Genomic DNA, 16,892 nt, shown 5'->3' with positions numbered 1-16,892 from the left:
GAAAAGCCATGTGGGGTTCCTTCGATGGGTCCTAATATTTCTAACAATAATGAATGAATTTCTTATGATATGGAGGTTTTTGTCCAGTCATCAATTTGTGTTAAATTATGAAGTTTTGTGAGGTTGAGTCTGTCACTTTTTTGGATTGTACTCCTTTATTGAACCCATGCTAAAATAATGAGAGAATGTAAATTTTACGGTCTAACATCCAAAGTGCTCATCAAAGTTATGCATATCAAATAAAGATGCAGATAAGATTATGAACTTTGAGTGTCTGGAAGAGATATGGTTTCATCCCCAAAGTGCAAAAAAAATTGAACTGGATTTGAGGTGGAAAGATCAATGATAAAAAAAAGCCTTTCAAAGCTTTTCAGGATAAAAAAGCCTTTCAAACTAAAAAAAAACAAAACAAAACAATAATTTTTTATGAATGCGGGCCAAGTCGGGTCGGGCCACAAATTTCATGGGCGGGCCAATGTGCAGGCCTAGCCATGATCCAATGGGCAAAATTTAGACGCTTAGCTCTAAAGAAGCAAGTTCACAATGGATTTTCATACTAAAAATTCCATGCAATCCTCATATGCAAATGCTTTTTTTTACTTTCCATAGATCTCTATAAGTTCTTACCCTTAATTGGCAGACTTACTTACAAAAGTTATATAAAGGGCTTTTGGTATCCATCTTCGCTTAAACAAAATATATGAATTTTCTACCACTAACATACAAATTTGAACATCAAATTGTTAATATGGAACTCTTTTGAAGGTTTATATATTGTATAATAATAATTCAATACATATGTACTTATTTACACATTTTATCTACTAATTTTAATTACTTCACAACATTGTCATGTTGGCTTATGGTTTGTTTTTAACTACTACTCAAGGCATAATCTTTTTGAGATGAATTGCAATATTTGTTGCTTTAATCAAGCCAATCATATTATTCTTCACCATCTCCATCTTTTCATTCTCGACAATTTCTTGATCATTCTTTACAGCCAAGAAGCTTAATGGGAGCCCGAGCTAAGAGAATATAGAAGAGCAATAACTCTTCCCATCCCTTAATAATATTTGTTTGGTTGCCGAGAAAGTGTTATGATTATGTGAATGAATAAACAACTATGAATAGCAAGTGCTTGCTATTTTGCTTGCTAATTATATTTGGTTGCTAAAACTCTTATGAAAATTGTTAACGTTGTGTTTCATATGTCTTTGGGCTAGGTATCAGCAACTTAGGTCTTCAAAATTGGGCCTGTGAAAATGATGAAGAAAGAAACTAGGAGATGGTGGCCTTGGGGTCGGGAAGTCTTTGATACTAAAGTTAATAGAGTATTTTGGAAGTTTGTAAATAATGAGAGAGTCTAGAGACCAGAGAGTTTTTTCGTACCTAAAAATTGTTATTTATACCGAGAGTCTGGGAGGGGACAGATCGAGCCTGCCCTTGTGGAGTCCATGTTCTTTTTACTCTGTGTTGGTGCCATTAATGTGACGTGTTGCTCGGGTAGTGGTGTCATTAATGTGGCGTGGTTCCTCGATTTGCTTTACTCTGTTGGTGTCTTCGGTGGTCCGTTGATGTTTTCATATCAGAAGATCAAAGGTTCGCCGTCTTTCCCTTTCTGCCCTATGCGAGTCCCTATGAGTAGGGTGTGGTTGAGCAGCGTCAAGCCTGTCCATCCCATCAGTCATTATTGTTTACTTTCCTTGTAGGCGAGTTGCTTCGTGGGCAAGTTTGGGCCTTGGGGCTGGGTATCAGGCTGAAGCTCATTACTTTCGGCCGAGCGCCTAGTGGGCTTATGAGTGAGGGGAAAATCCCCTTACAGTTACCCCGCCAATTCCTATCGGAAGGGTTTGATGGGAATTTTACCTTTCCTTCCTTGATTAATCAAATTTTGCAACTGTGGCTATGTGACATTTTCTTTCTCGGGATGAGGAGTTGTGGATTTCTTAGTGCTCACGTGTTGCCCTTTGCTTATGCGTCATTTTCGAGTGGCCTTTTCATCTTTACACAATATCTGGCAACAGTTTGCCTTCAACTTTTATGACTGTACTTCGACGGTTCCAATTCGCATTAAATGGTGCCTCTTCAATCCCTTCGTCATTAAATGGTTACTGCTTTCCTATGTCGCATCATTGGATACGCTCTGTTGGTATCGCGACGATTATGGGATTCTGGTACTCCATGGGGCGCGTGGGTTCCTACTGCCTCGAGATGTCAACCGTCGAGCTTGCCTATATAAGGTCCCCTTCTTTCTCAACAACGGGTTACTTTGTCTATTCTTTCTTTGGCTAAATATCCTATGTTCACCTTCCTCTTTCAAGCACTTCTCCTTGGTTGTTCTCTTCCGACTCTGTCCGTGCCGCAGACGGGTAGGGCAACACCATTCTAAAGGAGTTTACTGGCTTCTTGTGGTGTTCGGAGGTGACTCCCGTTGAGTTGGAGTCGTTGAGGAAGACCTACAGAATTCCTCGGACTATGGAACTCGAGGTGCCTCCCCTACCGAAGGGGCAGTAGATTCCGAGGGTTTTGCCTCCAAAGTGGCAGTGTTCCCTGCCATGTTCTCTAGCGGCCTCATATTGCCTTCTATCGTCTAGTGTGAGAAGTGCTGGATCATTTCCAGTTGGCGCCTGCTCAGCCCCTTCTTAGTGCGTGGAGGATCCTTTTGTCGTGCTGCGTCATTTGGTGTCGGGCGTTGGAGGAGGCCGGGGTTGACTACCCGAACCTCACGGCGTGTGAGTTCTTCCTCACCCACAACCTTCTGAGGTGAGGTTGTAACACTTACATCTTCAAACTAGTTTGGGCATTGATTCGACTGGAGTCACAATATACCACCGCGAGGGGGTGGAGCGATCTATTCTTCTTTCTGTTTGGCAAGGGGTGAGAGTTCCTTATTGGCCAGGCCAATCGGCGCACGTTCCATGTTTGCACCATATGGGGGTGTTGTGGGTGATGATAGGAGCCGTCGTCCAACTGCGACCTCGGGCCACTCAAGATCAAGGTCGTCCATGCTTGGGCGAAGACCCATCCGGGCGACGTTCTTTCAGAGGCTTTGCTAGTTTAGGACAGGCTTCATCGGCATCCGGCATTCCAACGTAGCCTTCCCGCTAAGGGAGGTCACACCCCTAGTCTGTAGCTGCTCTCCAAGTCTGTTGGTGGAGGGGAAAGGGAAGAGGCCCCAGAAGGTTTCTCCTGCCAAAGCCAACTCTGACAACCTTCCCATTCCTCCCAAAGGTCCTTCCATGGAGGTGCTCGTTACTCGGCCCAAGTCGTCACTGCCGAGGAAAACGATGATGATCACGAACCTTCCTTGTGCTGTGTCGCTGGCTAGAGGAGTCGTTGCGGGTGTTTAACCTACACTGCTGGCTCTCGAACCTGTTGCTAAAACTGTCCTTGCGACCCCACCGAGCCCTTTGGTTGTGTGGGGGGCCCCAATAGTCTCCTCGCCCTCGGTTCTACCTTTAAACGGGCTCCTTCACCCTTGTCCGAAGAGCATTTCGCTGAGGGCCCCCGGGGGAGGGGGTCCCCTGAGCGGGTTTCCATCTCGGAGTGCCCCCTACTCTGCTCTCCTAAGGTCGAGGTCACCTTTGCTGGTGATGAAGTGGCAGGGGCCATTGCTTGGGCTGAGGAGGTGGTGGTGGGCGTTCTTGTGGCTGAGGTAGCTACGACATCTACAGTCCTTGGCTGGGATGATGAGGTTGTTGATGAAATCCCGGTGGACTTTCGGTCACCGACCGCATCCACAAGGCAGATAACTGGCTCAAGAGGGTTTTTACTGGGGGTAAGTTCCTTGCTTGTAAGCCCTCTGCGCTTCTTGTTTACTTTCTTCTTCGATTTTGACCCAGACTTTCATGACAAGGCTTTGAGCGTTTGCGATGTTCATTGTGGACGATCGAGAGAAGGTGGTGAGCGAGAATAGAGCACTTTGCTTGCTCGCCCTACTAGTTTTATGCTGTGCAACGGAGGAGCAGAAGAAGAAGGAAGAGGTTAAGGAGGCCCTCGTTGACTTGTCGAAGTCCCGGGATGAGGTTAGCCTTCTTTGTCTCGAGGTGGCCCTTTCCTCCAAGGCGAGCGATGGGCTACAAAGGTTGCTTGACAACTATCAGCAAGAGCTTGTGCAGCTACAGGCCGAAAACTTGGAGTTGTGCAAATAGTAAGGCTATGATGCTTGGTTGTACAAGTGGCTGTCGGGGGAGTACAAAAAGATCTCCCAGTCTCTAACGGACAAGAGAAAGGCCTTAGAAGACGAGAGGAAACAGATGAGGAACTTGGAGACTGATCAGGCTGAAGCTAAGGGCGCTTTGGAGGCTCGAGATGCTACCATCCGAGGTCTGCGGGAGGAGTTATGTCGTCGTTTGTTCGTGGTGTCCACGATGATGCCTGGCACTTTGGTTACACTGATGGCTTGGAAAGGATGAAAACTCATATCCTCCGGACCCCCAATGCAATATGAGGGCTCTGAGTGTGCGGGAGGTTCCCCTGGACGAAGTGTTCGTGGAACGGGCTGCTCTCCTCAAGAGGGACTAATTCCAAGCGCTCTTAGGGGTAACTCTGCCTGACGTAATCCTACCCACTGATGGTTGATTATGCTCAGCTGCAATTCGATCGGCTCCTCTGATGGGTCTTGCTCTTCTCTGCTGCTCAAGGTTCCAGTTCCAAACCGTTTCTTCCAAAGCTCAACCTCGCTTTCAGCCCTCATTTTTGCACATTCCAACACGCAACGCTTCTTCTTAAGCTTCGAAATTACCCTCTTATCGTCGTCTCTCCCTCCTGTCTCTAGTAGGTGGGCGACTCTTGGTAGCATCTTGGCGGTTGCTATCACCGCACAACCCAATTAGTTGCATCATTACATCCCTTGATGATTTTCTTTAAGGTAACCTCTGATGTTATCGGCACGTTGTAATGATAAAGATCAATGTTTGCCACTTCTACTATGATCTGAGCAGGCTTCGGTTTGCTTGTGCCTCCACGACTTTCTATTGTATCTAGTTGAATTATGCTGTATGTCATTGTAAGCTTGTCACTTGCTGCTTCATGTTGTAACTTGTCCTTTGTAAGCTTCCGTCTTCACGTTGTAACTTGTCGCTTCACATTTTGACTTGTCCTTTGTAAGCTTGAGACTTCATGTTGTAACTTGTCCTTTGTAAGCTTGTGGCTTCATGTTGTAGTTTGTTGCTTCACGTTGCTGATAACATTATCCCTTTTGCTTTTTGCTTTCTGTTTGTCTTTTGTAGCCATTTGCTTTCGAGGTCTCCCATTTCTTTCTCCCTTTTTTTTTTAATTTTTTTTTATTTTACGTCTATCTCTCGGACGCGCTTCACCCCGCCTAGTCCTTTAGTTCTTCCATTTTGCATTTCTGTGCTTTATTTTGATATGTAATTGAAAAAAGAGAGAAATATCATCAGTGTATGTCGGCCCTCGTTCGCTACCATCGGTTCGGAAGGGATGAAAATCTCCCATAAGAGTTAAGCCACATCAGGGAAACTCCAGTTGCCTCATCGGGGGGGAGAGGCCGGAAAGCGTTTTGCTAACTTGCCTTTATGTCCCTCTAAGTAGAATCGTGGCCGTAGAGTCGAATTAAATAATCTGGACTGCTCATTGCTGCAATGGAGGCCGGGGTAGGTTATTAGGGTAGCTGTAGGGCTGGTCCCACTCTCGGCCTCAGGGAGACACGGCGACCTCTGGCTTGACTCATCTCCTTGGTCTGCGGGGAGGTAGGTTTTTTGGGCAGTTTGGGATTGGACCGTCTTCTGCCCTTTGACATTGCGTATTTAATTTCGAATTGAAAAATAAGCAAGTTATCATAAATTTATCCTTAGCTTTGTAGGAGTTAGACTTCGCAAACCTGTACCCTTTGGCCTAAGACGCAATGTGCTTGCTGCTTTTTATGTTGTTGATGTTCGCCCTTTTGTCCCCCCTCGTGGAGGTAATTCGGACAACGATGTGGTTGGTCCGCTCCTTCGCCACCATAGGGGTCAGGGTAAGTATTCTGGCAACCTTGAGGCTGGACCCGCTCTCTATCGCGGGAGGGACAAGGCGGCCTTTGGCTCAACCCGTCCCTTTGTTCGAGGTAAGTTATTTGGGTAGTTGTGGGGCTGGTCTCGCTCTCCGCCATGGGGAGACAAGGCAGCTTCTGGCTTGACTAGTCTTCTCGATCTGCGGGGAGGTAGGTTGTTAAGGCAGTCTGCTACTGGGGATTCGCTCTTGCCTTTTGACACTTATGAGGAATGCAAGTCTTTCCCTTTGGGTAGTTGAGGACTGAGTAGTACTCTGCCGCATGAGGGATAAGACAACCTTTAGGCCTATCTTTCCGTCTGGTATCCTGCGATGGAGATAATTCGGATAGGGTTGTGACTGATTCGCTCCTTCACCGCGATGGGGGTTGGGGTATATTTTTCTAGCCGCCAAGGGGTTAGTCCCGCTCTCCCTGATGAGGAAGTTAAGCCTCCTACTCACCTATTATTCTTCACGGAAAGATAGGCCGTTCGGGCAGTTTGGGACTGGACTCATTCTCGCCCGTTGACATTGCAGGAAATGGTAAGTTTGGGTTAGGCTGGTGTTGATCCCACACTTTGTCGTGGTGGAGGTCGGGATAAGTTTTTTGAGTAGCCTTGGGGGTAGACTCGCTCTCCGTTGCAGGAGGGACAAGGTGGCCTTTGGCTTAATCCACCCTTTTGGCCCCATGGGAGGTACGTTGTTTGGGTAGTCTGTAACTGGACCCACTCTCGCCTGTTGACGCTCATGAGGAAGGTAAGTTTTTGTCTTTGGGTGGTCGAGGGTTGACCCGCACTCCTCCACAAGAGGGACAGAGCAGCCTTTGGCAGGACTCGTCCCTTTGGTGCCTCGCGGGGAGGTAAACAGTCGATGAAGACTTTGTTGATGGAGATTAAGTTGATGGAGATTCTATTGATGGAGATTACGTTGATAGAAATTCTGTTATGTTCTTGAAACTTGACATTGAGACATAACACCTCTTTCATTATGATTTGTAGTGTATGCATGAAAACATAAACTTACAATAATTAAGTTAGCTTTAGCAATAAAATTTTTGTAGGTGTTAGGCATTCTAAGGGTGCTGCAACTCGTTTCCTTGGGAATCTTGGAACCTGTTGGAGCCTAGGTGATAGGTGGCAGTGACCACATAGGGGTCTTCCCATTAAGGGTCTAGCTTTCCCTCGTCTCGCGTTATTGTTCCTGTTTCTTTGAGTACAAGGTCTCCGACTTTGAACGCTCTCGGACGCACTCGTTTGTTGAAACATCGCTCGACCCTCCTTTTGTTGGTGGTGGTTCTTACCTCTGCCTCCAGTCTGACTTCTTCCAGCAAATCAAGTTGTTCTTCTAGCCGCCTTTCATTGGAGTCTTGCTCGAAGTGTTGAAACCTATAGGTGGGGATCCTGATTTCCACTAGCGACATCGCCTTGTGGCCGTAAGTGAGGGGAAATGAGTTTTCCCCCTTGGTGTCTTTACTATGACCCTGTAGGCCCACTGGACATCGGGAAGTTCCTTTGCCCACTCGCCCTTCCTGTCGTCCAGTCATTTCTTGAGCATTCCCATCAACGTCTTATTGGTCATCTCCACTTGCCCATTAGACTGGGGGTGGCATAGAAACGAGTATAGGAACTCGATTCCCAGCTCCCAACGCCAATTATGATAGTGATCTGAATCAAACTATCTCCCATTGTCCGAAATTATAGTGCGTGGGATGCCAAACTTGCAAACCACTGTCTTCCATAGGAACTGCGTGATGTTGTGTTGTTGTGATGGTTGCTAGGGTCTCGACCTTAATCCACTTGGTGAATTAATCCATAGCTACTACCACGAATTTTAATCCTCCCTTGCCAGGGGGACAGGGTCGACTAGGTCAACTCCCCACTCGGCGAAGGGCCAAGGTGAGGTGATCGACATTAATTCTTCTGGCGGGCAGTGGGGCACCTTTGCGTACTCTTGGCACTTCCGGCACTTCCATGAGTACTTTTCGACATCCCGCAAGGCCTAGGGCCAGTAATACCTTGCCCTCATCACTTTTCTGGATAGCGCCTTTCCTTTCAAGTACTACTGCAAATCCCTTCATGTATTTCTGCCATCACATATTGGGCCTCTTCAGGGGGATGCACCTCAAGAGAAAAGTTGACTGGCCCTTTCAATACAAAATTCTGTCGATCAGAGTGTAGCGTGTCACTTGGTTCCTAATCTTTCTAGCTTCTTGCCTATCATCGGGCACCTCGTTGGAGTCCAAGTAATTGAGGATGTCCCTCGCCCAATCTGGGGCTCCAGGCTATATCTTCATCACCTCGATCCTTATGGCGGGTACTTCGACAGTTCGGATCACAGTCTACTCTGGCAGGGAGGAGTCTTCTTGCCCAGATACCGCGCGTGCCAGCTTGTCCACTTTTTGGTTTTCTGCCCTCAGCACCTACTCAATCTAGATATACTTGAAGTGGAGGTGCTCGGCTTCTACTAGTGCCAAGTATTTTTTCAATTTTTCGCTCTTTAAGGTGAATTCCCCTCATACTTGATTGACCACTATCTGCGAGTCGGCTCGATCTTCAATTTCTGCGGCACCCAGAGATCTGGCTACCGCTAGTTTTGAGAGCAATGCTTCCTACTCTGCCTCGTTGTTCATGGTCTTGAACGCCAACTTGATGGTGTAATTGTACTTCTCTCCCTCGGATGTAACGATATGCACCCCTACTTCCCCTCTAGCCCGGCAAGATGAGCCATCCACGAAAACTTGCTAAGGCTTCACAGGAGGTGCATATTCGCTCTCTGTCGGGAAACCAGTAAATTCAGCCACGAAGTCTGGCAGCACTTGTCCCTTGATGGTATTCTGCAGCGCGTAGTCAATGTCAAACTTGCTCAGCTCTATTGCCCAGTTCATGAGCCAGCTCGAAGCGTCCGGCCTTTGTATGATCTTTTTCAGAGGGGCCTCTGTGAGGACCCTTATTGGATGAGCTTGGAAGTATGGGCGTAGCTTGCGTGTGGTTACCACTAGTTGCTCTATGCTGGGGTACCTGGCTTCAGCCGCATGATATGCCCGGTTGGTGTAGCAGACCAGCCTCTAGACTCCATCCTCTTCGTGCACTAATCCAAAGAGACTGCCTATGGGGAGACAGAAAAGTACAGGGTCAGTGTTTCCCCACACCTGGGTTGGCTGAGGAGCAGTGGGCTTGTAAGGTACATCTTGAAAGCCTCGAATGCCAGGTCACACTTGTTGTCCCATATTTGTGCCTTTCGCAGAACCTTGAAGAAATGCAGGCACTTATCAGTGGATCTTGACAAGAACCTGTTGAGAGCCGCCACTCTCCTGACCAGTCTTTGCACCTCGTTTATGCTTTGGGGCGAGGCCATGTTGAGGATGGCCTCCACCATTTCGGGGTTGGCTTCGATTCCACACTCTGACACCATGAATCCTAGGTACTTCCCTGATCCAACACCAAAGACGCACTTCGTCAGGTTCAACTTCATCTAGTATTGCCTCAGTATTGCGAAAGCCTCCCTCAGATCGTCTAGGTGTTGTTTCGGAGTGCCACTCTTAACCAACAGGTCATCCACGTAGCCCTCCATGTCTTTTCCCACCTGATTTTTGAACATACGGTTGACCAGCTGCTAGTAGGTGACCCTTGCACATTCTTCAGCCCAAACGACATTGTTGTGTAACAATACAGGCCTCGTCCTCCAGGTTCATGTGAATTTGGTTGTACCCAGAGTAGGCATCCATGAAGTTGAGCATACAATGACCAGCCATGGAGTCGACGACCAGATCGATGCGAGGGAGTGAGAAGCTGTCTTTCGGACAAGCTTTGTTGAGATTAGTGAAATCGATACACATTCTCCAATTGCCACTCGGCTTTTTCACAAGTACCACGTTGGACAACCACTCTGGATAGTGGGCTTCTCGAATGAATCTGGTGGCTAGTAGGCTGTCCACTTATTCAACTATGACGACGCTATTTTCTGCGCTGACACTTCGGCCTTTTTGCCTCACCCCTTTGGTCTTTGGGTCCACGCTAAGGCTATGCTGTATGACTTCGGGGGCTATTCTGGGCATGCCCTCGTGGCTCCAAGTGAATACGTCCTTATGTTCGATGAGGAGTTGTTGCATGGCGTTCCACACCTCAAGCGTTATCTCACTACTGATCCTTGCAGTGGCTTCTGGTCGATTTAAGTTTATTTGAATCACATAAACTCCAATGGCTCATTTGGTTCCACCTTTCTAAGTCTTTGCTCGTCTTGGATTTCACCTTCTACTGGGACACAGGTGGGTGGTGGTGGTAAGGTGGAGTCATCCATCGTAGGGCATACCACGTTCACTCAGCCACTTGGAGGCACCCTTTCCTAGGTATGTTCTCGCTTTTCTTCCGTGGCGCATCCTCCTCCAATTCTGGGAGCTTTGCTTCCTTATTGGTGAGCTTCCATATTTGTCATCACTATTGGTGAGCTTTCGAGTTGTCTGGAATGGGTTGTCGTAGGCATATGAAGTACACGCAATATCTACAAGGATCCCACAGACGGCGCCACATTTAAAGTCGTGTTTCATATGTTTTTGGGCCAGGTTCCAGCAACTTCAGTCTTCAAAACTAGGCCTGTGAAAATGAAGAAGACAGAAACTGGGAGAGGGCGGCCTTGAAGCTGGAGAGTCTCTATTGCCAAAATTAGTAGAGTATTTTGGAAATTCTTAAATAATGAGAGAGTCTAGAGATCAGAGAGTTTTTTCGTAATTGGAAATTGCTATTTATACTGGGAGTCTAGGGGTGGGGGACAGATCGTGCATGCCCCTATGGAGCTCATGTCCTTTTTACTGTTCCTTTTGTCAGAGTCCTTTAAATGCGGTGTGCCTCTGTGACGGTGCAATTAATGTGGCATGTTCCTGGGATAGTGGTGCCATTAATACAGTGTGGTTCTTCGATTTTCTTTACTCTGCTAGTGTCTTTAGTGGTCCGTTGATATTCCCATGACAGAAGATCAAATGTTCTCTGTCTTGCTCATTCTGTCATGTGCGAGTCCCCATGAGCGGGATGCGATGTCAGGCCTATCCATCCCATCAGCCATCATTGTTTACTTTTCTTTACAGGCGAGTTGTTTCATGGGCAAGTTTAGGCTCTAGGGCCAAGTATCGGACCGAAGCCAATTACTCTCGGCCGAGCGCCCAATAAGCTCATGAGTGAGGAGGAAAATCACCTGGACCTGACATATGTTCAAATGAACCTATTGGATTAGCACCATGTGTCATAATTAAAGATAAGGAATACATGTCGATCCAATGAATCTAATCTTTCTTTATCTCCCTCTTAAAAAAACTCAATCCATACATCTTCCTAGGTTTCTTTTTCAGTGTGCTCATGTTTTAAACAAACGAGACAAAAAAAAAACAAAAAAAAAAAAACTCGGCCACCTAGAGATGATATGGCTGGCCTCCTACTTTAGGATGGATAGTAGTTGAGATTGTCTTCTAGCAGGACCTATATATGATGTTGAATATGGTTGAAAAGCGATGCTCAACCCTAAAATGAATGATGACTAGACGTGAACGATCATCCCTCATGTTGTCTCTATCATCTTTATTCTTTATAAAAGTAGACAGCAAATTCGAACTTAATTATGGCTATCGTGTTCCCTTTGTTTTTCTAACTCGATAATACGCTGACATAGGTTTTTTGTTTTTCTTTTTTGTACTAATCACTAAGGTTTTCTTTTTGGCCGTCTTTGTCTTATCTGTGCTAATACAAGAGTATGAGATGAGAAACTCCGAATAAAAAATCCCATTAGATTCAACCCAATGAGTAAAACATAAAATAAAAAAGGGACAATAGACCACAAGGTTCAAGCTCTTGTTCCTCGAAAAAACCAAGGTTTTGTTGATTGTTTGCCGACATGAATCTATAAATGATTCAGTGTAGACTTGTAGTTGATTGTTTTGGCACTTTTGATGGAGTTTACCTCGTTGCCTCCATTTTCATCTTTCAGAAAAGCAAGATTATAAGAGGATGACTAAAATCAGAAGGTTAAGACTCATGGTAGTTTTCAAGCATTTCAACAATACACTAGCACACAAGCCTCGCGCACCATCAACAGAGAGGTTGGGTAGGGCAAATTTTGGAACCATGAGTTGGAAAAGAACAATTGCATCGTATCAGTAGGAAGCGTAGAATAACGACATTGCCTGGAGCTGCTCACACGTAGTAGGGCGACATGTGACGCTCACTCACTAGTCTTTTGACGATTGTGATGATCATTTCTTAAAGATAAATGATAAGAGAGCATGATTGTGTAGTACATGTAAGCTAGAATAGGAAAAAAAAAAAAAGGGAGAAATCAAGCCTAGGCTGATCTCGAGAGAGAGAACCGCATGGACAATGACCTCTTGGCTCCACTCCCGCCTTATGACTTTTATTTTTTTATTTTTATAGAGTTATTATATTCTTAAATCGGTGTGTATGCCATACGATCCATATCACTTAAATAATATATTTAATTTGTAAGATTTAAATTTTAAAATTTATTTTTCAAATTAAATTATACCTTATAAGTATTTCACACTTTGAGATTATAATTTTCATTTTTTTTTCCTTCTTTTTCCGGTTAGAAAGAGGGAAGAGTATCTTCAGAGATAGAGAAGGATGGCAGTGCACCTTTTGCTTGCCTGTAATGGAGTGACCACGTTAATAGATCATCCTGGGTGGCATCAACCGAAATTCTCATTCAAAAGTCTCTCTCTCTCTCTCTCTCTCTCTATTGTTTTCAGCAATTATATATATTCTAGGTGGAGGGTCAACTAATATATGGGCGTGGACATTATGGAGAAGGCAACCAACAAGGGAAGCCAGCTTCACCACCATCTTCACCGGCATCAATAATTAAAAAATAAAAAAGAAGAAGAAGATATGATACAAATAATCCCAAAGTAATATATATCAAATTTCAAACCATGCATTAACTACCACTGATTCAAAACGAAACAAAAAGAAAAGCAATAAAAACTGTGGTTGAGAACTTGAAATTGAGAGATTAACAATATAAGCACGACTTCAGTGACAGACATATTTCAATCCTATTTGCTCCACCATGAGCAAAATCCTTCTTTTTTTTTTTTTTTTGCCTGCCTGCCTTCTTTATTTATTTATCTGTTTATTTTGACTTTTTTTTTTTTAAAAAAAAAAAAAAAATGGTGTTGGGGACTTTCCTTTTTGTGGTCAGAAAGGCTTATTTTAACTCATTGAGATCTCCAGCTTCTGGCCATTTCAAACCCATTTTTTGCATAGTGGTAGTCATCAATAGTCATATTGATTTCAGCTTGAGTGTTCATCACAAATGGACCGTGCTGAACCACTGGTTCATTGAGTGGCTGCCCTCCAATCAGCACAAATCTCAGTTTACTTGAAGATCTGTTCCACACGCTTACACTGTCTCCAGGACCCAGAACCAGGACATGGTGGGCTGCCACAGGAGATGAATTTGGGATTCCAAAAACCCCTTCCCCTTCAATTATATACACAAAGGAATTCCATGATCCCGGTATATTCTGATGCACTTCATTTCCAGGTTTTAAAGTGAAATCCAGATACATTGTGGGTGTTCTCGTGTAAACTGGAGATTGGACTCCCATGGATTCTCCTGCTATAACTCGGACCTCGACCCCATCTTCCTCTACCCTTGCTATCTCGTGACTAGGAAGTTCTTGATAACTTGGTTCAATCCTGATTGGGGGGGAAAGCATATTTATCAACTGCAGTTATCGAAGACAACCTGGGTTTTTGCTAAACTGGGATAATTTTCAATTAAAATCAACAATTTGCTGATTCCTAAATTCTGAGTCACAGAAATCATGTCGCATAGAGTGATCAAAATCATTCACTTTATTCAGAAATTTCCAAACTCGAAGAGAAATTGAGTCATGGGTATTAGTTTTTTCATAGACCTGAAAAGTACAAAGTCATACTACAGACATCGGTGGAGAAGTTGGCTAGTGGGGCTAATGAACATGTAAATGAGCGATTCATAAATTGTAATTTGAAAATAAAATCATTGCTAATGGACAGAAGATTTCTTACATTTTGTCTCTGGAGGATAAATTGATCCAAAGCTGTAAACCATTTGAAGTTCCTTCTCCTGCAGGCATTTCTGAGTGAATGATTCCTCTGCCTGCTGTCATCCACTGCACAAAAGTCAATTGAAATAAATACAAAAGAGTGTCAAACGCTAAAGCTTGGCCAAAATTACTCTTTTTTTTTTCCTTAGTTTTCTAAAAGAGAATAGACTGCAACTGCTATGGCTTACCTGCACATCACCTGTTCGAATTGTACCCTTATGGCCAGCAAAATCTTGATGAGTAACCCCTCCCTAGAATCCGAAAAGAACAAACACAAACTTTAATTTTATTATTTTTATGAGCAAACGTAGTTACATTAAGATTGCAGGGAGCGGATCATCTGGGTCATTCACAGAGTACAGAAGAGAAATCATGAAACCGAAGTTTGAGAGAAGGTATACCTGCAACATGTATGTGACAGTTTCAAAACCTGTAAAAGAATTCACATCAGATAAAGGCAAATTAGCGCACACAGATACAATCATGATTCATAAATACGTATAATTCTTCCACAAACAACGGTGACATTAATTGGATGAATGCAGAACCTCTGTGTGGATGATCAGGAAATCCCGCAGGAGGAGTCACTACAACATCAAACACCCCACAATCTTAATACCAAATGCATCAACGAAAGGTAAATTTACACTTGAAAGAACATCAGATTGCAATCAACTATCAAGTGTATACCTGAAAAATCATCCAACATTAAAAAAGGATCCAAATTCTTCAATTCACTCCTGAGAATCAGATGCCCAACAAGAAAAGAACCCACAAAATGATCAATAGCAGATGATAAAATTGTAAGAACAATTAACCATGCATCGACCAAAATTGAATATTTACTCCAGAGAGAGTGGATTAACAGAACTATTTCTTTAAAAAAAAAAGAAAGAAAGAAAAGGCCGAAGAAACGCAAGAATACCGTCCAATGCCTCTCCTAACAACAGCACCATCACCCTCACGTTGAAGTTTGGCCAAAATCTTCTTGACCACCAATCTGGGTCTGTCAAAAGAAGGAGCTTTGCCCGAATCAGACATGATAATTCAGATGGTTGGCAGTTGGCCCTGTTTGTTGTAAGTTGGCTTTGTAAAATAACAGTTGCTTGTGGTTGAATCTTGGTGCTTCGCTTTCGTATGTGCTTATGCCTTTCAAAAACTTGATCCCGGTTGTTGTATTTATACCGTACAGAGGGAATGTGGAAGAGAGAGGAGAAATGTCAAGGAAGACCGAGAGAGAGAGAGAGAGAGAGAGAGAGAGGGGAGGATTCGGTGGGGGAAACGTTGGGCTCCGACAACAACGAAATTGGAGGCGTGGGAAAAACATATTGTGTGGGACCCACTTCACCTCCAATATGATGTGGATCATGTGATGATCTCAAGCTTGTGTCACGATGATGGAGGTAAGACAATAAAACCACTGCCTTTATATAACTTTGTTTTGTATAGAAATAAGAGTAGTTTGTTTTCTCTCTTTTTATTTTATCTAACTATTATTATTTTTTTAAATTTTTATATAAAATCAAATAAAAAATTCAATTTTTCAAACTCTAAAATAAAAATAATATTAAAAATATATATTCTAATAATATTTTATTCAACTTTTAATTTTAATCTTAACTCATATGATCTCATCTCATTTGTAAAAACAAACGACGTCTTAGCTTATAATGAACCGAACGTGTAAATTATGATTTTATTTAAATAATAAGATTTAATTTATAATATTTAAAATTTTAAAATTTATTTTTCAAATCACATTATGCTACTTAAGTATTTTACTATATATATTTTACACACTGATTTGAAAATAAATTTTTATATTTACTTTTTGGTTTCCCCTCTCCAATTTTAATATATAGTTTTAAAAGTAAATTATCTAATACAAAGAGACACAAAATATCAAATATTTTCATGGAATCTAAATTACCAAAAAATCTTACACGAATAGTTTTGAATTTGTAAGAATATGTGATATGTATCTCTAAAACTGAACCAAACAATTTAATAAGACAATTAAAAATGATATTTTATTTATTTATATTATTTTTCGTTATGATAATTACTTCCTGCCTTGTTTGACCAAAGTCTCTTTCTAATCCCATCGGAACTAAACATAAGACAAATTAATCTGCTTTTTCATTCACTATTCCACATCACTGAATAATTAAGCAGCCTGATTAATGAAGCTTTGCTAGCTATTGTATTTCAGTCCATTTTCCATTTTCCATATATATTTTATACGAGAAAGTCTACTATATCGCCTTATTTTGACAGTTCTATTTGATCGGTGGTCAACTTTTTTTACTTAGCAGTTAAAAAAATAATTTTAAATATATTGATGTATTTTTTTTTTTTTTAAAAATATTTAAATGTATTAAAAAATATGAAAAAAAAAGAAAAAAAAACTATTAAGCGGTATGCCCAACAGTAAGAGTGGACGGCATACTAGCTCTACTCATTTTATATTGCGCACCATCATATCATTAATTGAGAGGTGAAGTCTTAAATTACAAAAAATAGCACACCATCATTGATTTTTTTCAGTCATAAAAAGGCATTGAAAATTTCTAGACGCAAAATGATAAATATTATAATTTATATATATGACATTGATTAAAAACTGTATAACGCTTGTGTATAATACGATTGTAAATGTTATTTATATAGAAAATTTCTAGACACAAAATGATGAATATTATAATTTATATATATGAGATTGATTAAAAACTATATAACGCTTGCGTATAATACGATTGTAAATATTATTTATATAAATATAAAGAGTGTGGAAAGGTGGTTATGG

General features: G+C 42.6%; 1 protein-coding gene across 2 annotated transcripts; it reads right to left on the bottom strand.

Annotated features, from left to right (window-relative positions):
- Positions 1–13,155: 13,155 nt before the first annotated feature.
- On the bottom strand, positions 13,156–15,307 carry LOC121247870 (pirin-like protein). 2 transcript variants are annotated; one of them, XM_041146333.1, is made up of 7 exons: positions 15,012–15,307; positions 14,777–14,826; positions 14,635–14,673; positions 14,488–14,516; positions 14,275–14,337; positions 14,049–14,152; positions 13,156–13,694 (listed from the first exon to the last, which is right to left on the bottom strand). In XM_041146333.1, the coding sequence occupies exons 1-7, from the start codon at positions 15,125–15,127 to the stop codon at positions 13,211–13,213; spliced, it is 885 nt and encodes a 294-aa protein (XP_041002267.1). In that variant the 5' UTR covers positions 15,128–15,307; the 3' UTR covers positions 13,156–13,210. The 2 variants fall into 2 exon arrangements, with proteins under 2 accessions (XP_041002267.1, XP_041002268.1); XM_041146334.1 differs by having other exon boundaries at positions 14,777–14,823; positions 15,012–15,305.
- Between the last annotated feature and the right edge of the window lie 1,585 nt (positions 15,308–16,892).

This window comes from Juglans microcarpa x Juglans regia, chromosome 1S (assembly GCF_004785595.1).
Source record: "Juglans microcarpa x Juglans regia isolate MS1-56 chromosome 1S, Jm3101_v1.0, whole genome shotgun sequence".
Lineage (NCBI taxonomy): Eukaryota > Viridiplantae > Streptophyta > Magnoliopsida > Fagales > Juglandaceae > Juglans > Juglans microcarpa x Juglans regia.
This window is presented reverse-complemented; position numbering and strand designations above follow the sequence as displayed.